Source organism: Sorex araneus, chromosome 3 (genome assembly GCF_027595985.1).
Source record: "Sorex araneus isolate mSorAra2 chromosome 3, mSorAra2.pri, whole genome shotgun sequence".
Lineage (NCBI taxonomy): Eukaryota > Metazoa > Chordata > Mammalia > Eulipotyphla > Soricidae > Sorex > Sorex araneus.
In genome coordinates this window covers 85,519,278-85,541,461 of record NC_073304.1, presented here as the reverse complement: position 1 = coordinate 85,541,461, position 22,184 = coordinate 85,519,278, and the positions used below count along the sequence as shown (strand labels likewise).

Genomic DNA, 22,184 nt, shown 5'->3' with positions numbered 1-22,184 from the left:
TTGTTATCTAATCAATTTCAACTCTAGAATTGTATCAGCAGTTGTGACTTTTGTCTATATTAAGATAAATAAAGAATTTTTTAAAAGTGAAAAAGGCAACTGGCCCCAAACACTTGCATCACCAGAGCACTGTAGCACTATCATCGACTTGCTCAAGTGGGCACCAGTAATATTTCCATTGTGAGACTTGTTACTGTTTTTGGTACATTAACTACGCCACGAGTAGCTTGACAGGCTCTAGCGTGCGGGCGGGATACTCTCTGCAGCTTGAGAGTATCTCTCTCCAAAAGGGATTGAGGAATCGAACCCAGGTCAGCAGTGTGCAAGGCAAATACCCTACCTGCTATGCTATTGCTCCAGTCCATCATCAGAGCAAGATTTAAGAAATACCTTAGGGACCCTCTGCGCCTAAAGACTTTGACTCCAAAGATGTAACACATCCGGGCATCCAGCGCAGCACCCGAGAGCGATGCACTGGGACACCAAACTGGGCTACAACTCGGTGCTGCTGGGGGTGGATTTTTTTTTCCTCCCCACCCTGTCTTCCTGCATGGAAAGCGGCGGGCTGGCGGCACCATGTGGCAGGCGCCATCTTCTGATTCCAGACCCACAGGTATTCGGATTTTACTTTGGGGGCTCCCAGGAACTCATGGGAAGGGGGCATAACCGGCACACCCTCGGCCCAGATAAACCCGGAGCCGCTGAGCGCGAATCGGACCCTCTGCGCCTAAAGACTTTGAATTCAGAGACTTCTTACAGCAATGCACTGGGACTGTGAGCGGGGCTATGTAATTTCTGGCAGAATTTTCCCTGGACTTTATACAGAAATCCAAAACCGCGCGGACGCAGCAGCGTCCGCGCGACTTAACATTTATAATTGTCAGCAATGTGAAATGGTTCCATTTGAACAGGTCTGACTTGGGGGGAAACTCCAAATAATAATAGTAAGTTTTTGTTGAAAATACTGAAGGTTTTTAATGTAGCAGCCACCTCTGGACTGTGAACTAAGCAAAAGCCCCACGCTGGCCGACGTGGCGTGGCGTACACCATACTATGAGGCGCAGGAAGGGGGATGAGGGGGAAAAAGAAAAAAAAAAGGGAAAAGGTAAAAGAAAGAAAAAAGAGAGAGAGAGAGAGTTATGTCAACTATAGTGAGTTTTGTGTTGAATTATGGAATGTAATCAAGGTAAAGAAAAAATGAAGTGAAATTCATTAGTTATACAGTAGGGGGTAGGAGGTGGGGGTGGGGGGTATACTGGGGTTTCTGGTGGTGGAATATGGGCACTGGTGAAGGGATGGGTGTTTGAATATTGTATAACTGACATATAAACCTGAGAACTTTGTAACTTTCCACATGGTGATTTAATAAAAATTAAAAAAAAAAAAGAAATACCTTAATAGCAGTTTCAACCCCTCAGGATTATGAAAACATAACTCCAAGCATCCCAGAATATATTTTTTGAAAATAAAAATGGGGGGACATGGAGAGATAGTATAGCAAGTAAGGTACTTGGTATGTTTGGCCTTGGGTATGTTTGGCCTGGATTTGATTCCCAGAAGCATATATATATTCCCTCAAGCTCTGAGCACAGATCAAGGAGCCGCCTGAACACTGACAAATGTGGTCCCCAAGCAAAAATAAATATTAGACTAAAATAAAAATTAAAACGAGGAACCAGAGAGATAGCTCAAAAATCTGGATCACACTCCTGGCATGTATGAGGCCTGCCCCAAGTTTGATCCCCAACTCCACCCCTTCCCTCGCCACCAGCACCTCTTGTGTTGGTGGTGCTGGTCCCCAAGCACCTCAGGGTGAGCAGAGTCAGAGCAGCTGAACTGCATCATGTGGCCCAGCGCTGAGCCATCAGCCTGAGGAAAGAAAGACAGGAAGAACAGAATGCAGCCTAGTGCTCAGGCCCCTGCCTTGCATGTGTGAAGACCTGGGTTCAATTCCTGCACCCAGACCCAGACCCAGACCCAGACTCACACACACACACACACACACACACACACACACACACACACACACACACAAACTCAGAATATAGTGCTTTCAAAAACTCAGAATATAGTGCTTTCAAAAGGGAATGCCCTGCCACAGAGGCGGGGTGGGGTGGAGGGGACGGGGTGAGGGTGGTGGGAGGGATGCTGGGCACTGGTAGAGGGATGGGTACTCGATCATTGTATGACTCAAATGAAGCATGAAAGGTTGTAAGTCTGTAACTGTACCTCATGATGATTCACTAATAAAAAATTTATTTAAAAAAATATATATAATGCTTTCAGAGACAAGAACAGAATATCTGCCAGGTGGTTTTTTCTTTTTCCAAAACTAAATCTCCTCTCAACAAACCAAACATCAGTTCATATTAGGGCACTGGAGAAATCTTAGAGCTGACGAGCACTTGGCTAAAATCTATTTAATAATGAAGATGTACAGTAGGGCCTCCTTCCTGCCTTTAGAAGAAAAATGATCACTAGAATCCAGAGCTGATTAAAATCTTGACTTAACCTGCACAAGGAAATGAGTTCCTAGAATATTTTCAGGCAGATAAACATAAAGGAAGGGGCAACAAAAAAATGTTGAGCATAAAAGAAAAGGATAACACAAGGGAGAATGTGTCAGTTTCTCTCTCTCTCTCGCTCTCTTTTTATATATATATATATATATATACACATATATACATATATATACACACACATACACTCTCTCCTCTCTCTTTCTCTCTATACATATGTATATATACATATATATACACTCACATATAATTACACATACACACATAAATATCTTTACTTTTCATTTCTTCTTTTTTCTTCTTTAGGTTTTGGGTTGCACGCTGTGGTGCTCAGGGCTTACTCCTGACTCTCCACTCAGTTTTCTCTCCTGGCAGAGCTGGGGAACTGTATACGGTGACAGTGATGGAACCCGGGTTGGCCATGTGGAAGGCAAGTGCCCTACCCACAATACAACTCCAGTCCCCAAAATATATAAATTCTTGCTTGAGAATTGCTTTGTTTTGAAGAGTGAAAAGGCAAATAATATGAAAGCAGCACAGTAAGGAATAACGAAGAGAAAAATCACACGCTGCTTTAATGTGACATGAGTTACACTTGCTCCCGGTGGTGCTCAGGGCTTCCAATGGCTCTGCACTCAAGGGTCACTCCTGGCAGACTCGGGGGATCATATGGGGTGCTGGGGATTGAACCTGGGTCTGGAGCATGCAAGGCAAGCACCTTCTCTGCTGTACTATCTCCCCAGCAACTACATGTGCTTCTTACTGGGATCACAAAGTTGGACACTGTTATGAAAGAGCCCAACAGATCCACAAGAAAACAGTCATGCAAACTCATTTCTAAAACGGGGAGAACTGATGCTTATTTAGAACCTGTACACACCTTCTCCAGATGGAACCCTGGCGACACTGAGCAGCAACTAACACGGCTCCAGGATTTGGGACTGGGACACATCCCATTAGCGGCCGCGCGACCTTTTCTAAAACCTGAAAACATACAATCTTTTAATGAAAACTAATTATCAAATGCCTCCTTATTAGGGTTATCTTGTTTGGGGATATAACTCCCACAGCAATAGTGAGTTTTGTGTTGAAATATGGAACGTAATCAAGGTGAAGAGAAAATAAAGTGAAATTCATCAGTTATACAGTTGGGGTGGGGGGCGGGGAGTATACCCGGGATTTTGGTGGTGGAATATGGGCACTGGTGAAGGGATGGTGTTTGAATACTGTATAACTGAGACATAAACCTGAGAACTCTGTAACTTTCCACATGGTGATAAAATTTTTTAAAAAATAAAAATTAAAAAAAAAGATAATTATAAGGTAAAAAGCACTAGCTTTTTAAGAAACAAAACTCAGGGACCTAAAAGTCAGAGGTAAAAGTATTTGTCTTGCTTACACCTGACCCCTGTTGGATCCCTGGTACCACAGATGATCCCTTAAGTACTGCCAGGAGTGATCCTTGAGCACAGAGTCAGGAGTAAGCCCTGAGCACTGTAGGGTGTGACCAAGCCTGCTACCTCCAAAATGAGCAGAGCAGGGAAGTTTTTACTTGATAAAGTCCACAGGTACCATAAGATTAAAAAATAAATCACTTGACTATATTAGTGATGGACATAATGCAATATATAGACTTTGACCTGAAGTCTATATTATAAAGGTACTTCAGTAATGAATAAAGGGGGAAAAAAGGAAAAATTAAAATGAAACACAATAAAATATTAGGGAACAAATGATTACTTAGAAAAGTGCAATAGACAATGTATTTCTCTTGTGTCTGACTGAAAATCAAGCTTAGTACTATTCTAAGAAGAAAAAGTTTGAAAACTGCACATGGTGAGAAGCAAATATTTGTAACATATGATCCCAAAGATAATTTTTTTTAGGCGGGAGAAGGGAAGGAACTCTCAAGTGGTGTTCACGGAGCACTCAGTCAATTGGGCCAGTGGCTCAGTGACAGGACCAGAGAACTCGGTACTGCTCGGGGAGCACCCAGGCACCCTGGCAGTGCTGCAGCCTCTAGGGCCACACCCAATGGTGTCCAGGAGGCTATCTGGTGCTGGGGATAGAATCCCTCACCACTGTACTATCTCCCAGCCCCAAGACCAACTCTATGAACATATGAACAGCTCTGATGAATAAGAAGTATAAACAACAAAGTGGGAAAAATGAACCAAAGAGTAAGAGCCATAGTTTACAGCATATGAAATAAATCCATGTTTTTCAGGGTAATCTATATAATGAGTAACTGCGCTGCACTGCATTGTCGTCCAGTGAGCCTGGCAAGCTACCCGTTGGTGTATTCAATCTGCCAAAAAACAGTAACAACAAGTCTCACAATGGAGATGTGACTGGTGCCCGCTGGAGCAAATGAATAACTAAAGAAATAAAATGTTTCATCTATCTACAAGCAAAGATGAAAAGATCTGCTGCATAAAATGCAACTCTGTAGGAAGAAAAATCCTCTAATATGTTGAAGAAGGGTGGAAAGGGGGTCTAGGGACAGAAGCAACAGCTCCTAAATTAGAAATGAGCAGGCCCTTGCTGATCTGGAAAATTAGCCAAGATAATTCAGTTAACAGTAAATTTGCAGGGACCAGGGTGAGAGCTCAAAAGGTAAAGCACATGCTTTGCATGCACAAGGCCCGGAGTTTGATCCCCAACACTGAATGGCCTCCCACATACCACTACTGTGGTAGCTTGTTGGTCCCAGCACTGATGGCTAGAGTACAGAAAACATCAGGCCTGCATTAACGGGCTGAATTGTGTCTCAGCACCACACTGTCCCCATCTGGGGAGGTCTTAAATAAATAAATACATAGCACTGCACTGTCGTCCCGTTGTTTATCGATTTGCTCGAGCGGGCACCAGTAACGTCTCCATTGTGAGACTTGTTACTGTTTTTGGCATATCAAATATGCCATGGGTAGCTTGCCAGGCTCTGCCATGCAGGCGAGATACTCTCTGTAGCTTGCTGGGCTCTCCGAGAGGGACAGAGGAATCGAACCCGGGTCAGCCGCGTGCAAGGCAAACGTCCTACCTACTAAATACATAATAAATTATGTATTTATTTGCTCCAGCCCAAATAAATACATAAAACAATTAATTTATAATCCTGAAGTAATTTATATTTGAAATTAGTAGTCTCTAGACAATTTACTATGTAAAACAACTTTTAGCATGCGCCCCTCCCCCCATGTTTTAGTCATTCCTGTAAGTGTTACTGAATTGAAATGTAAACTAGAACACATCTCCCTCCAAAAGACATTTTTAAAACAAATTTTTTTAAAAATCTGTAAGCTTATGCAGGCCAATAGATTCTGCCTAGAATTAATTGGCAGCTAATTTAGCCTGAAGTAACACAAGGCTATTGATAGTCCTAATTATGCATTCATTCTGAAAATTTTGCATATTCATGGACAGAACTGCTGTGCTTGCTTGGGGATGCTGCTCCAGAATGCCTGCCGGGTGGGTGCTAGGGGAGGTACAGAACGTGGCATGCACATGGAAGAGAATGCAAACACTTCTGAACTCCGAGACCCATCAGGACTGGGATAGAGGACTGTGGGCCTGCATAACCCTTCCCTGAAGACTGGCAAGGAGCAGGTCATAATAAACTTATCCATCTGTTCCTCTGTAAGATGATTCATCTTTATTACTACTAATTATTGGCCTGTGGGACCTAAGAAAATGTTGTAGCTATTGTCTCGTTACAGGACAGACTACACATAGCTATTTGGTGATCAAGTCTATAAATTCTGGGATTGGTAGCCCCACACATGGCAGTTTCTTTTTCTTAGCATTTTTCTGCATCACACCTGATAACTAAGGTAGTAGAAAGTAAATAAACTGGTTGTACAGGGCAAGAGCTTTGCTTTGAGTTCACCTCACACAGGGTGATTCCTCTGCAGGTTGCTTACTCGGCCTACTTCCTGGTTCTCTTGGTTTAGGAGCAGAACACCTGAAAGTTATTCTTTCATTTGAAGCATATGTACAGGGGATGTTTACATTTGGACTATCTCGGCTTTCAAGCAACTCCTGAAGTCAAGCGCTAGAAAAGTAAGCTCCTTGGAGGTGGTGGGGATTGTCTGGGCTCTGTTCACAAGGCTCAGAATATAAATATTTAATGAAGGAAGATGCACGAAGAGAAGGCCAAAAGCTGTGACCGCTCCAAAAAAAGCCCATTTAAGGGGAAGATCCTGGACGTGTAGATAAGGCTGATGTGAAATGGCAGAGAAGGTACCACCTTTAAATGACAACAGTAAGAGACATAATGGCTGGATCAACTTTTGGAAGATGGGGGGTGTGGGGAGAGACACTTGGTCAGCAGTTTTAAAAATGCCTTAACTTACTTCCAGTTAGAAGGGTAAACAATGTCTTCAACCGAGTGCCGTTTTAAAAGGTCTAGCCACAGTCCCTACTTCCTCTCCTTTCCAGCTAAAACCACTTTCATTGCCTTGGAGGAAAGTAAGGATGAAAGTTCCTGCAGATGGGACAGCTCAGTGAGGATGCTTGGGGGCGTCAGGTAGGGTTGCGGTGATTTACAGTTTTGTGCAATTGTTTGAGGGCATCAATACGGTCCGTGCACGCTCACAAAAGGTTCTCAGAACAAAGTTGTAATGCACCGTTGTATCAGACGCCAGGGCTTTCAGTGGGCAAGGCAAGCAAGACTGGAAGGAAGTAAGGCTGCTGCTAAGAGATGTCTGGTAATGACCAGCAGGGCCCTATAAGCGGGGGCCCTGTACTGGCGACACAGATAGGTGCAAGAGATTTGGGCCCAGGTGGGGAGGTTCTGAAGACCCGCTTAGGGGGTGCGAGTGCACGCACCAAGAGTGAGCGTGGTTTGAATCAGACGGATGAGAAGAACTGCAGAATCCTAAACAGGGTTGCCAGCTGGGCGGCAGCTGCTGGGCCGGGCCTGCCCGGGGAAGGTCCGGCGGCGGGAAGGCTGGGCCGCAAAAACACCAGCCCCTGCCGGACAAGCCACGTTCCTACCGATTCACACGCGTCCGGTCGCAGGTCCTGGAAGTCTGCCCCGTAGATGGCCTCCAGGGCCTGCAGCTCGTGGTCCTGGCGTTGCGGGTAGCTCTCCGGCTGTTCGTCTCGGCCGCGCCCGCGGGCCCCACGGCCCCCAGCCATGGCTGCGCGGGCGAGCAAGGCCAGGGTCTCTTACCAGTTATTGGAGAAGTCTGTGCATGCTCGGTGCCCGGGACCAGCCCAGGGACCGGTCTCTCCGCCAGGGGCGGGGCCACGACTGGACCTAGCGCCTGGGGCGGGCTTGTGGGCGGGTCTCTACGCTCGGGGCGTGCCGGATAGGCGGAGCGCCGTAGCGGTAGCCGTGTGGGCGGGGCTCCGTGTGGGCGGGGCTTACGGGGCTGACTCGGGTCGGGGGCGGAGTTCGGCTCTGGAGTTCGGCGCCTGGCGGGCCGCAGCTTTGCGGGGCACTGCTCAGGCAGCTCCTGGGGCCCGTAGTAATAACGAAGCCGTTAGGTTCCTGTGGGAGATGTGATGAATCAGGATGAAATTCACAGCGCAAAAAAGCATGGCAAACTCTAATACTGAAGTGCCTTCTGAATTTGCTCTCTCGATTTGCATTTCCCTAATTATCAATGATGTTGAGCATTTTTTTTTAACGTTTTGTTTGTTTTGGGGGGCACACTGTGCTCAGAGCTCACGCCTGGGTCTGTTAGTCAGAGAACACTCCTGGACCATATGGGATGTCAGGGAATGGAACCCAGGTCAGCTGAGTGCAAGGCAAGCACCCTACCTGCTGTATTATCACTTATGTCCCAGGTTGAACATCTTTTCAGCTGTTCATATATCTTGTATATGTTCAGATCTTGTTGCCCAATTTTACACAGTTGTAAAAAAAAGGTGTTGAAAAAAAAGTGTTGTTTTCTTACTACTGAATTTTAAAAATTCTTTATATGTACTGTATGATGTAAATCCTTTACCGGTGTGTGATTGACAAAGTTTTCCTTCCAGTGATGACAGTATTTTACAGAGAATGATCCACATTCTCTGAAGTTTAGTGTATCTGTTTTTTCTTTTAAGTATCATTTTTTGTCCCCTCCTAAAAATATCTGCATAATCTAAGGCCATAAAGATTTCCCCTATGCTTTCTTCTAGCAGTGTCACAGTTTTTGATTTATATTTAGGTATGTTATCTAGTTGGCATATCAACAATGAAATATCATCACAATGGAATACTGTTCAGCAATCAATAAACTAATACTTCCCAGATGAATTTCAACATAACTATGTGAAGTAAAAAAGTCAGATGAAAGGAACTTATTATAACAGTCCATTTATATAAAATTCTTTCAAAAAACAGATTTAGGGGGTATGAGAGATCATAGAGAGGTTAAGGCACTTGCCTTACACACAGCCCACCTGGGTTTGATCCAGACACCACATATGGTACCTCAAGCACCCCCTGGTGTAACCCTGAGCACTGCTAGGTGTGATCCCAAAACTATATGTACATACCAAAAAGCAAATTTAGTAGTAGAAGATAAGAGATTGCCCAGGGTAGAGAGGGCAAGGATGATTCAAAGAGAGGAATTCCAGACAGATAAGAAGAGACTCTTGGGGTTATATATATTTATGATCTCCACTGTGATGACAATATCACTCATATCTGCATATATCAAAACTTATCAAACTATATAACTTGAATGCATTTAATTTATTGTATGCTAATTATGATAAAAAGAAAAGGTATTTTTTGTTTTATTTTATGCATTTAATAGTGGTTTGTTTGAACCAGGTTCCAAAAAAGGTTTCTAGAATGCATTGAGTTGTCTCAACTTAGCAGGTTGGAGAAGTGCAAATTGTGCATTTCAAGATTGTTTGGCTCCTAAGAGAGACAAACCTCTGGTCCCTTGGAGCACTCATCTGGATAAGAGTGTCTTTGTATAATGGGTCCACAAACTATCTGTGAAGAGACTTCAAGATTTCCTTATTATTCTAATCTCCCTAAACACTGAGATCAGTTCTTCAGAGAAGATTTTTGCTATTTCACACCTTCCTTGCTCTCCAGAGTATATCTCTGGTGTTGTTTACCTTCAGGCTCCTAGAGAAAACTCCCTGGTTAGTTGGTTGGAAAAAAAATTCCATTTCCTTTCATTTCTGAAGGCTATTTCACTGGATATAGAGAACTGGGTCCACTGTTGTTGTTTTAAGCATTTGAAAAGTAATGTGACATTGTGTTTTGTTTGCTTTTTTTGCCAACATGGTTTCAATGAGAAATCGTCTATCATTCACATTGGTTTTCCCCTGTTATGTAAATCTTTTACTATGTGTGTGTTTAGAAATTTAATTATAATATATATTTTGTTTGTTTAGGATTTCCTTAGTTTCTTGTATCTCTTGGCTTATGATTTTTGCCAAATATGAGATTTTTTAGCATTATTTCTTTGAATACGTTCTTTTTAAAATTATTTGGGCTGGAGTGATAGCATCGCGGGTCTGGCGTTTACCTTGCACAGATGACCCGGGTTCGATTTCCAGCATCTCATATGGTCCCCCAAGCACCTCCAGGAGTAATTCCTGAGTGCATGAGCCAGGAGTAACCCCTGTGCATTGTTGGGTGTGACCCATATTTATTTATTTGTTTGTTTGTTTGTTTATTTATTGAATCACCATGAGATACAGTTACAAAGCTTTCATGATTGAGTTTCAGTCATACAATGATGGAACACCCATCCCTCCACCAGTGTACATTTTCCATCACCAAGGTCCCCAGTATCCCTCTCCTGTGCCCCAACTTCCACCACCGTCCCACCCCTCCCCCTGCCTCTGTGGCAGACAATTTCCCTCTTACCCTCTCTCTACTTTTGGGCAACTTTGAATACATTCTTATTTCACCCTTCTTTCTCATCTAAGAGGTAAAAGTATTTACTTGTTCTTGCAGCTCTTGCAGGCTGGCAGCTAGAAGCAGGATGGGCAATATGGTTCCTGCTACTCAAGAAAGTTTGAAATAAAAATTATTTAGTAACTGTTATACCACTTTGTGGAGAGGCGTATGCTTTTATGCAAATATGCATACAAATGAGTCTTATCCTTTAATTTGGGATTTAGTATGTACTTTTGTCCAAAGCAATGCCATTTAATTTTAAGTCAGATTATGAGTCATAGTATTTTATGGTACTTCTTATCTTTCAGCACAGAAGGTATTACTATTTTGATAATAAATTCATTTAGAGTTGATCTTTGATAACTAAGCTCTCCAAAATAATTTGTATTCCTTTTGTTTGTTTACTCGGGCTATATCCAGTTGTATTCAGGGGTTACTGCAAAATCATTGCTCAGGTTAATTCCCAGCCATGCCCAGGGAAATACGCAGTGCCAAAGGTTGAACCCAGATTCCTCGCAAAGCATATGTTGATCCCATTGATCTATCTCTCTGACACTCACATTTATTCTTTCACACCCTGCCACAGATACTTGGCTCTGTGCTCAGGTAACACTCCTGGCAGTGCTCCAGGGACCATATGGAGTGCTGGGAGTTGAACCTGGGTCAACCATGTATTAGGTAAGCCTCCTACCTGCTGTACTATCTCTGCAGCTCAACAAATTTATTTATTTATTTATTTGCTAGGCAAGCATCTTACTTGCTGTGCTCTCTCTCAAGCTCCAGATTTTCAATTTTATAGCAATGTGTCCATTTTATCTAGATTATACAATTTTTGGGGGGTGGAAGAGCAGTTCTTGGAGCACACCTGGTGGTATAGGTTATAAAATGCACATGCCTCGAATATTCTATCCTTGTACCCACGGGTCCCTAAACCCTACCCCAACAAAACTAGCACTGTAGGGTGTAGCTCCAGTGGTCACTGAGCACTACACTCAGCCAGGCCCATGGAGTAAGCTTGGGGGGTATGCCTTGTATGTATGAGGCTCTGGGTTTGACCCCTGTGACCACGCATTCATATACATATCCTAAATAAAATTTTAATTAGTTTATTTATTTATTTTTGCTTTTTGGGTCACACCTGACAATGCACAGGTGATACTCCTGGCTCTACACTCAGGAATTACTCCTGGCGGTGCTTGGGGGACCATATGGGATGCTTGGGATCGAATCCAGGTTGGCCACATGCAAAACAAATGCCGTACCCTCTGTACTATTGCTCCAGGCCTGTACATACATACATATATATGTATATATATGCATGTATAAATTTAAAGTCCCAGCTCAATACTTTCCATTCTCCAGAAATAAAGTCTATACTGTAATCTGTATCAGCCAGTTTTTCATTAAAAAATGTTTTTGTTTCTATTTTGATGTTGCTCAGGGGCTAGTCCTGGCTCTTTGCTCCATCCCAGGGATCAGACACAGGGGTCCCACATGCAAAGTGTGCAATCAGCTCTTGGAGCCAGAACCAGGGCTCAGTTTCCATAACTTGCATCTTCCAGGATAGTTTGGGTTTTTCTCTGATAATGAGTAATTCCCCAAATCTTGGTGGCTTAGTACAGTAAACATTTGTTTGGGCTGAAGAGATAGTACAGTGGATAAGGCACTTTTATTGCACGGGCCTGACCCGGGTTTGGACATCAGCATCCTATATGATCCCTGGACAGCACTGCCAGGAGTAATTCCTGACTGCAGAACAAGGAGTAACCCTTGAGCATCACCAGGTGTGAACCCAAAACTAAAAGGTCTATTATTTTTTTCTTTTTTGGTCACACCCAGTGATGCTCAGGGGTTAATCCTGGTTCTGCACTCAGGAATCACTCCTGGCGGTACTTGGGGGACCATATGGAGTGCTGGGGATCGAACCCGGGTCGGCCGCATGCAAGGCAATCGCCCTACCTGCTATGCTATCACTCCGTACCCCTAAAAGGTCTATTCCTATATGAAATTTGTTGTGGTCAGGGTGACTCTCCAGAGTGCCTGCTCTCACCCTTTCCATTTATATAAGTAATTAATCTAGTAATATATAATATCAGTATTTCAGCTCTTCCAGCTCAACACGAGCCCTTTTACATTCATAGTGGCAAGGCTGCAGAGACTTCCTAATCGCTAACAGCCTTTCACTGCTGCAGTCCAGAAGTGATTGGTCACTTCTGTGCATGTATCGTTACTAGTGGCAGTCACACGAGAAAAATAGTCTGCTGAGTATCTGGAAAAAGAGGAGAATGAGATATCAGTGAACTCAACTGCAGTCTGTGGAATAACCGTCATTATCTATCTCTTATATATAGGCACAGGAATAGCCATCTGGAAGAAGTGCCTATTCCAGATGGCGAGCCAGGGCCATTAGGGTCCTTCTTTCCTAAGCATTCTGGTTAGACTTTTTAACACAATATATTCCCATTTCTCTAGCTTTTCTTCTTTTTTCACCTTTGTTCAAAGGCCATACTGGGCATGTGAAGTGTTGGTAGGGAACAGGAGAGAGGAGGAGGAGGAAACCTTCAATGATGAAAGGGAATAATAAAAGGAAAATAAAATCCATAGGTTCCAGCCCACTTCTCCACAACCACCTAGGTCTTTGCAATTATTTGATGTCCTGTTCCATCTCTTTCCTCCACCCAAGCCCCTTTCTGCTTTTCAATAAATGCCTGAGAAATTTTGGATCTGAGAATTATGAACACAAGTGGTTGCTATATTCTACAGGTAGAGAAGTACTTGTTATTAGAACCTACCTATGCATTCTGTCCATTGCTATACCTTTGGCATGTTAGACCAAAAAAGAGAGAGAGAGAGATTTTTTCCTTCCAGTTATATTTGTTTCACTTCCTCCTGCCATCAACTGTGGGTCTTAGAAGGACTGACTGAAGCCAGAATTCCAAGAAATGACCTCAGGCCTAAAAGAGTGGGAACCGGGGGTGATGATTATGAGAGCTGGTGTCTGAGGACCATAGTGGCCCCTAGGCTGAGGGTGTGGAAGCAGAGGAAGTAGGTCAGTTATTCCTCTTGAATCTACAGATTTTCAAACATTAGCATGGGCCTTCTGATCAGAGAGCGAGGGAGAGAGAGAGAGAGAGAGAGAGAGAGAGAGAGAGAGAGAGAGAGAGAGAGAGAGAAGGGGAGCGTGGTGGGGAGGGAGGGAGAGGGAGAGGGCAGAGGGAGAGATTTCTATTTTATCAAGTAGATTTATCACAAGGAATTGGCTCATGCAATTAAGAAGTCTAAGCCTCAAGGTCTGCAGTCAATAACTGAAGACCAGGTAGGTTGATGGTACAGCTCCAATTCCAGCCCTAAGATCAGAGAAGCAGGAGTGCAGGTCCAGTCTGAAAGCTGGCAGGTAGCTGGAGTGATAGCACAGCAAGTAGGGTGTTTGCCTTGCATGTGACTGGCTGCATCCCATATGGCCCCTCGAGCACCGAGCACCGCCAGGAGTAATTCCTGAATGCATAAGGCAGGAGTAACCCCTGTGCGACACTGGGTGTGACCCAATAAGAAAAAAAAATGAAAGCTGGCAGCTTGAAACCCAGGAAGAGTCAATAATTCCATTTGAGGCCAAAGGTGGGGAAAAGCTGGTGCCCTGGCAGGAAGGCTGTCAGCCAGAGGCAATCCTGTCTTAGTCTTTTGTGTTTTAGCTAGATGTTCAATTAATGGGATGAGGCCCACCCACATTAAGGAAAGAATTCTGCTTTACTCAGTCCACAGATTCAAATGTTAATCTCATCCAAAAATCTCAAAAGCTGAGGCTGGAGAGATAGCACAGCAGGTAAATTGCTTGCCTTGCGCGAATCTGACCCAGGTTCGACCCCCCGTATGGTCCCGAGTCCCACCAGGAGTGATTCCTGAGCACAGCCAGGTATGGCCCTCCAAACAATAAAAAATCTCAGACACACCCAGAATAATGTGTAGCCAAACAGTCAGTCAGGCATCCTGTTGCCAAATCAGTTGATTTATACAAAGTTTTGTACCTATTTTTCGATACTTAGAAGGACTGGAATGATAACACAGCAGATAGGGCGTTTGCCTTGCACACAACTGACCCGGGTTCGATTCTTCCATCCCTCTCGGAGAGCCCGGCAAGCTACCAAGAGTATCCTGCCCGCATGGCAGAGACTGGCAAGCTACTTATGGCGTATTCGATATGCCAAAAACAGTAACAACAAGTCTCACAATGGAGACATTATTGGGGCCTGCTCGAGCAAATCGATGAGCAATGGGATGACAGTGCTACAGTCTAGAAGAAGGAAAATCTTTCAGCAAGTCTCAGTTAAATTAAGGAGCCCATGAGTGAGGAGGAAAGAGGTGAGAATTTGTTCTTTATACTACCGTGTACATGCCTCCCCAGTCTAGTGCCTTAGCGGCTGTAAATGAATTAATGGTAGCACAGGAGCAGAATAATTCTAGATGCTGTGTAGGCAGAAGGAGACACACCTTTAGGGAGATTGGTATGAGGCTCACTCACATCTAAAGGATCACCACAGACTGAGTGAGACTTTAATCCCCAGGGTCTTTCATCCCCACTTCAGTGGGTTTGGGAATGTTATTGATACACTTATTACTTCTCTAAGGAAATGGAACCTGAGTGCTGAAGAAGGATTTTAAACACTTCAGGAACTCTGAGAATATCGAGTGTTGGTTTTTAGGTTTTGGTCAGACCCAACTCAGCGACTCCTCCTAGCTCATTGCTCAGGGGTCAATCTTAGCAGTGCTCAAGGAACCATGTGGTGCAAGGCATCAAGCTTGGGCCTCCTGCATGCACAGAATGTGCTACAGCGCTCTAAGTTATCCCTGTGTTCCCAAAAAAGTGCTTTTAGTTTAGGAAAAAACCTTCTTATACTACTCATCATAGGAAAGGTATGTCTGGATAATTTTCTTGTAATATCATTAACTGAGCCAGTAGATTGCCTTTTAAATTTTTTTTTTACTCCATTTCCTATTGTCCCATATCACCAGTGCTGCTCCAGAAAGTCTGGGTAAAAATTAGCTAGAACATAAACACACAGGCTGATGGCCCAATTGCCTGCCTTCAGTTATGGCTGTGCATCTGACTGCAGCCAGGTGCTAACTCTGGCCGACTCATATCTGTAGACACCTGCACAGAAATGGAAACATCTGTAATTTATTTATTTATTTTCAAATTTCTTCAGGTCTATTGGGGGGGAACATATCTGAGACTGTACCTTTTGACGGATCTTATTGGCAAAGAAAAATAGATTTTCCTTAAATAACTGCAGTAATTCCACACATTCCCACTATGACTTTCTTCCCATGCAGAGGTGTGGCCTATGTCTTCTTAATTGTGGGGGCTTTATGATGGCCTTACTAAACATAGTACACCTGATTACAGAGCCAGAAGTGTCCCTTTGCAGAGCTGCAATTGGTCTGAACCCTGCTCCACAAATTAAAATGAAAATAGTGTAATCAGTAATCTCACCCCCCTTTTGTTTCCAAAATATGCAAAATAGGGGATGTAGCTGAGAGGCAGAGAATTTGCTTTGCCCCTATGGGGCCATGGGTTTGATTTTGAACACCACAACCCCCCGAACACCTCAAGGTTTAAACTGCTTAACAGACAGAATTGGGCTTCTCAGGGGAAGGGATAGCTCAGTAGCAAAGTGAAGCCAAGAGTTAGATCTGTAGCCTTGCCCTGCATGCATGTCCAACTCCCAGTACCTCAGCTGAAGAGTTTGAGCACAGCAAACAGATGTGTGGACCTCCTATCATGAGAACACAGGGACAGGGGAATGCACTTTCAAAAAATGCCTAGAATTGAGTTGTTAGTGAATGTAATGTAATACATATGTGGGGCTGGAGCAATAGCACAGTGGGTAGGGCATTTGCCTTACATGCAGCCGACCCAGATTCAATCCCCAGCATCCCATATGGTCGCCTGAGCATCGCCAGGAGTAATTCCTGAGTGCAGAGCTGGGAGTAACCCCTGTGCATTGCCGGGTGTGAGACAAAAAGAAAAAAAAAAGTAATACCTATGTGTTGATTTTTCACTGACACACACCTGAAAGTATATCATAGAACACGACTTCAATAAGAAAGGAAATATGATTATTTACAAAAGATTGCTATGTCCAGATATTGTGAGAATCCAAATATGGATATAACACATATTTTTAATAGTCGCAAAGATGTTTCTGGTTTGCTTTTGTTTGGACCTCAGGCCAGGGGAGCTCAGAGAACTGGCTTTGCTAGTGTCATTGATTCAGGGGCCATGCAGTGCCAGTATGGACTCCTGCATGCAACGCATGTATCCAGTCCGAGGTCTGGCCCAATAGTAGTAAAAACTTTAGGGCACTAGAAGTGGCCACACTTGAACAGGGTCATCCTCTACATAAGTAGTCACTGCAACTTCAATCTCTTTTTCAGAGCTACTGTGCATTCGGATCAGCGAGGCTACCAAAGCCTTCTCCTACATTCTTCACAGGGCAAAAAACTAGCGCTGGGGCACATGCCAGGTATGAATTAGACCAGGAGCTCCATGCCATCCTGGGCTTCCTCTTGGCACACCCTCCTCCCGCCCAGCGCTTAAGGGCCAGGGGGAGCAGCAGCTGACCCTCGGCCCATCGCAGGGTCCGTTTCCATAAAGCCCAGCAAACACAATGTTTTAAAAAGTTGATTTTTATGAATGTTGTCTTGGTTTTCAGATGTGTATATGCTTTAGGGGCGCAATACGGATACCACACCCGCCCACCACCAAAGTGCCCCTGTCCAGGGGTCCCCTTTTGGCCCTTATTTTCTGGCTTTCCAACGACAAGCACAATCTTGAGGCGTGCTTTCCTCTTCTGTTCTCTGGTCTCTTTCCCCAGCTCCTTCCTTTCTTTGGCTTTTGGGCCACCCCTGGCGATGCTGAGGGGTTTTACTCCTGGCGAGCTCAGGTGGTTCCCTGAAAGCACCCGGGTCCACCACGTGCAAGGCAGCCGCCCTTACACACCGGACCCTGCCTCGGGCCCCGTCCCCAGCTCCTTTCTGCTGCAGAACATGCTCCTCCTTCATCGGACTTTTCTTTTGGGCCGGTGGAACTCGCTGCCTCCCCAGCTCTTCAGCCCTGGGTTAAGCCCGTGCACCGGGTGGGAATGAGACCCCAGGAGGACCCGGGTAACCCGGGCACAGGTGCCTGAATTCCACCCCCAGTCCCCCAGCTCCAGCCAGAAGCCTGGACGCTCAGCTCCCGGGCCTGGTGGCCACGTCCTGTCCTTAACCCCAGGCAGCCCGGGCTCAGGGAAGCGATCGCTCAGTGAACGGGGAAAAGACAGCCCAGGAGGAACCGAAGAAGCGGCCCCAGGCCACACTCGGATTCCCCACACGCGTCTGCCACGCGCAGCCGCCGCCGCCGCGCGCGGGGCCAGCAAGATGGCGCCGTCCCCGCGGCAGCCCCGGCGTGGCGGGGAGGGGGGGGCGGGGCCTCGCGTCACGTGACCCCGCGGCCCGGGGCGCTGCCCCCGCCCCCTCGCTGCCCCAGAGTGCGCGAGGAGCTGGGCTGCTGCGCGGACCGTACCCCTGCCCCAGTCGGGCGCCCGCCCTCCCCCGCCCCCTCCCCCGCCGCCGAGAGTGGGGGCCGAGCCCGGAAAGGGGCCGCTGAGAAGTGCAGAGCCTCTTGGGCCACGGCACCGGGGACACTCTGCGAGCCTGGGCTGAAGATCCGAGTCCACCCCCCGCGAGGGACTGGGTCCGAGTTGCCCGAGCGGGCATCCTGGTGGTGGTGGTGGGGCGGGGGCGACCAAGTGTGGAGGGCGAGATTCTGGGCATTCCGTCGCGGACTTCGGAGTTCCCTCGGGGCTCGCCCCTCTTGACCTGGACATCGCACTGGCAGCCCCCGTGCAAAGCAGCTGCAGCCCTCGTTGTCCTGTCCCGCCTAAGGAGCGGGGGCGGCGTCGGTCGGCCCGAGGTTGGGGGCGGGGGGACCCGAGCCGGGCTGGCGTGACCCCTCGAGGGGCGGAGAGGCCGAGGTGGCCGTGGGCAGCGGGAGCGGAGAGCGCCCTCCTGCGCCAGGCAGCGCCTCCTCGCGTGTCTCCGTCTCTGTCGAGTGGGCTTGGCCGCGCTGACCCCCCGCGGGAGGCGGGACGGACGACGCCCGGCGGGTCCCTGGCCGCGCCGCCTTCATGTGGCCGCTGACGGGGACCCAGGAGGGATCGGGCATGGGGCGCAGCCGCCGCGCCCTCCTCCCTGCCCGCCTGGCAGGCGCCGGCGATGTGGAGACGTGAAGGGGGGACCGGCCCGCTGCCCCGGTGTCTCCAGGAGGCCCCCCCACCCCACCCATCCCACCCACCCCACCGCGCCCTGAGCCATCGGTGCCCCCGCGTCCGGCCGGCCGGCCCGCGGAGCCGCAGCGCCAGCCTGGCCATGGGGCAGAACGGCAGCTGGAGCTCCCGGAACGCCAGCGAGGCGCTGCTCAACGCGTCTGGCGCCGAGGCTGCGGGCGCCAACCGGAGCGCGCTCGGGGGGCTCGGGGAGGCGCCGCTGTACCGCCAGTTCACCACCACGGCGCAGGTCGTCATCTTCATCGGCTCGCTGCTCGGTAAGCCGCGCGCGGGCTGCAGGGGGCCCGGCACCGCGGTTTGCAAACACGCGCGGGTAAACTGCGGCGAAGTTAAAAGCAGGGACCGTTGCCCGAGAGCCGAGAGCGAGCTGGAAGCAGAAGAGTTGCGGGAAGGGTTTTTTTTTTTTTTTTGGCCACCCCCATCCCGGCCGGCCCGGTCTTAGCCTCCCCAGGTGGGGAGGTGGTCGTCGCGGGGTTGGGCACCCCTCCCCCGCCACCTCCCCATCCCCTGGCACTCACTTAGCCGTAGTTCTTGTTTACCCTGAGCAAGCAGCGGAGCCCATGTGGGAATTGGTTGATCATGACTGATGCTCCCACCCAATCTCTGCATCTAGGATCGTTTTATTTATTTATTATTTTTGAACGAACCTGATTTTGTGCGGGTGTTTTTGACTCGCTTCTTCGGAGCACCGGTCTGCTGGTACTACAGCCGTGTGGAGTTAAACCCTTAAACCCTCTTTTGCCTTCAGAGCTCTCTCTCTGAAAATAAAAGTCCGAGGAAAAGGAAGCCTGACCCCCTTCTCTACTTATATTTTTTGTTTGAATTGCATGGTAAAGATAGGATGAACACACGACAGATTTCTGTGTACTTGCCCAGGAGAGGAAAGATCAGCGGAATGAAATGAGCAGCGCTTATTTAAAATGCTCACGAGTGTCAGAATTCCCTGTCCTTTTGGTAGCTGCTCTTTAATGGGTTCGTTCGGACCTCCTTGAGGCTTGTTGAGCGTATTTCTTATGATAAATATGTGATTCTCTTCAAATGTAAAAATTCTCTGATGTTCTATGTATAAGACTGCTGGAAGACTGATGAAATGTGACTGGCAAAAGCAGACAAAGTTTCAAAGCAAGAATAGGTTTTACTAGATGCTTGTGAATTTCCACGAGAACCAAATAACTGACATCAACTACTGAAGAATCCGAGAAATATTTGAAATTCACGTTTGAGATTTCTCTTACTTGTCCTTATCCCCTTCTACTCCCCTCTCCCCCCCACTTCTCTTGTTGTGATACTTGATCTTTCAGTTTTTGTTAGGAGAGCGTTTTCAGTAAAAGACAGAAATATGGCTATGTCTAGATGTATGAGGGTGTGTGTTTTGTTTTGTGTGATTTGGCCACACCCTCCGGTGCTGATGTGGGTGGGGCAGAGGTGTGAGTGCGCGTCTATTGAGGACCCTGTTGTGACAGAAGCTGAACCTGGCATAGCTCTTAACCTCTCTGCTCTCTCCCTCTGCCCTCCAAGATGCGTTTTATGAGTGATTTGTTAAATGTACATAAACAAAGCAACAGCTTGTGTCCTAAATCCTTTCAAACTTCATTTGACAATTTACTGAAGAGCTACTAATTACCAGGCACAGAGCATTTACATTATTGGAAGTTAAATTTCAGTATTGTTACGCTTGTTTCAGATATAGATTATTGAGGAGGCAGTAGACTGGTCATATTTTTATTTCTGCATTTGTGAATGCCTTGAAAGAGAAGATTAATTTTTTCTTCATCTTTGCCTTCCTTGTCTTAGGGGGGACATATTCTGTTTTCTCCCCCACTAACTAGGACCCTCCTAAGGGAGAAATCTATATGCTCCCTTTTTATTTTAATTTTTTCTTTTTTGGGTCACACCGGGCAATGCACAAGGGTTACTCCTGACTGTGCACTCAGTAATTACTCCTGGCGGTGCTCCGGAGGACCATATGGGATGCTGATAATGGAACCAGGGTTGGTCATGTGCAAGGCAAACGCCCTACCCACTATGCTAATGCTCCAGCTCCTGATCCCTTTTATTTTTAGAAAAAGCATAAATGTGGGCAAATTTCTAGAAAATAAAGATGAGGAAACTTATGCAAAAGGGTTTTCTGATTTCTTTAAAATTTAGCAGGGTTGGGGCTGGAGCAATAGCACAGTGGGTAGGGCGTTTGCCTTGCAACTGGTCGACCTGGGTTTGATTCCCAGCATCCCATATGGTCCCCTGAGCACCGCCAGAAATAATTCCTGAATGCAGAATGCAGGGCCAGGAGTAACACCTGTGCATTTCTGGGTGTGACCCAAAAAGAAAAAAAAAGTTAAAAAAATTTAGTGGGTCATGAAGTTGTCCTATGTACATGTTACTCACTTAAGGTAATATTGATTCATTATTCTCCAACCAATTTGACCCATCCAAACACTCCCCCTGTGGCGTTTGGGACTCAGAGCTTTCAAGTTATGTGTAGTAAGTTGCTAAGGGGAAGAAATGAGAGAAGCATAGTTTTATGAATACTCAAAACAGGACATTCAGATTAGGAGTATAAGAAAAGGGTTTACTAAAGATGAGTCTGTATTTATTAAAAGTAAGTAGTGATGGAATGTATCTAGTTTAGTATGTGACATCAATTTAATCCATTTGTTCTCTCTATGTCCAACATAGACAACTGAGTTTTGAAGTTTACTCTTTTGGGGGGTACGGGACACACCCAGCAATGCTCTTGGCTCTGTGTTCAGAGATCACTCCTGGCAAGGCTTAGGGGACCGTATGGCACGCTGGGTATCAAACCCGGGGCTACGTGCCAGGCAAGCAACCTACCTACCTGGAGACAAGTACTCACTCCAGCCCCTAAGTTTACTCTTTAAACAATTTTAAATATAACCCACATATTCTCAAGAACTTTTTATTGAATTTTTCCAGAAACCCACTGTTATATGAGAATGCTTTTTTTTTTTTGGAGTCACACCCGGCAATGCATAGGAGTCACTCCTGGCTCTGCACTCAGGAATCATCCCTGGCGGTGCTCAGGGGACGTTATGGGATGCTGGGAATCGAACCTGGGTTGGCCGCATTCAAGACAAATGCCCTACCTGCTGTGCTACTGCTCCAGCCCCCAATATATGAAAATGATTCTTACCTACTGTTGATGTCTTGCAATTCTTTTTGAAAACTCTTTAATCCCTTACACTAAAAAATCTCAACAATTTGGAATAACAATTATTTCCATCACAGGGAATATTATTTGCTCTGTTGAAAAATGAACTTAAGAGTTATATATGGTACAGTTTAAATATTACATGAGGATTTTGTGTAAACTAGTGCTTTTTCAGCCATTTCCCCCCATGATCTGGGAATAGTTTCTGATAGGCTATAGATCTTCAAAGAGAGTTCAGTATTTTAGATTCCATTTCACTAAATATATTGCACACACAGTATTTAGTAGTGGATGGTATGGAATCAAAGAACTTT

The 22,184-nt window shown here is 46.1% G+C and overlaps 2 protein-coding genes across 4 annotated transcripts in view; one reads left to right on the top strand and one right to left on the bottom strand.

The window, feature by feature from the left end:
- Window positions 1-7,784, bottom strand: part of EIF2AK4 (eukaryotic translation initiation factor 2 alpha kinase 4) — a 102,196-nt gene extending 94,412 nt beyond the window's left edge. For 2 of the 3 annotated variants that reach the window (XR_008629295.1, XM_004609562.2), the window contains exon 1: window positions 7,515-7,784. Coding sequence is in view for 1 of the 3 variants with exons in the window: in XM_004609562.2 (XP_004609619.2) it covers window positions 7,515-7,658 (144 nt within the window). In the remaining 2 variants the exon portion in view is untranslated. Of the gene's footprint in view, window positions 1-6,871; window positions 6,901-7,514 lie in introns of those variants that run through there. The other variant, XM_055132441.1, reaches the window with a different exon arrangement.
- Window positions 7,785-17,920: 10,136 nt separating this feature from the next.
- Window positions 17,921-22,184, top strand: part of GPR176 (G protein-coupled receptor 176) — a 90,032-nt gene continuing 85,768 nt past the window's right edge. Inside the window, exon 1 of the mRNA XM_055130728.1 lies at window positions 17,921-18,958. Coding sequence (XP_054986703.1) covers window positions 18,631-18,958 — 328 coding nt within the window. The 5' untranslated portion in view covers window positions 17,921-18,630. The remainder of the gene's footprint in view (window positions 18,959-22,184) is intronic.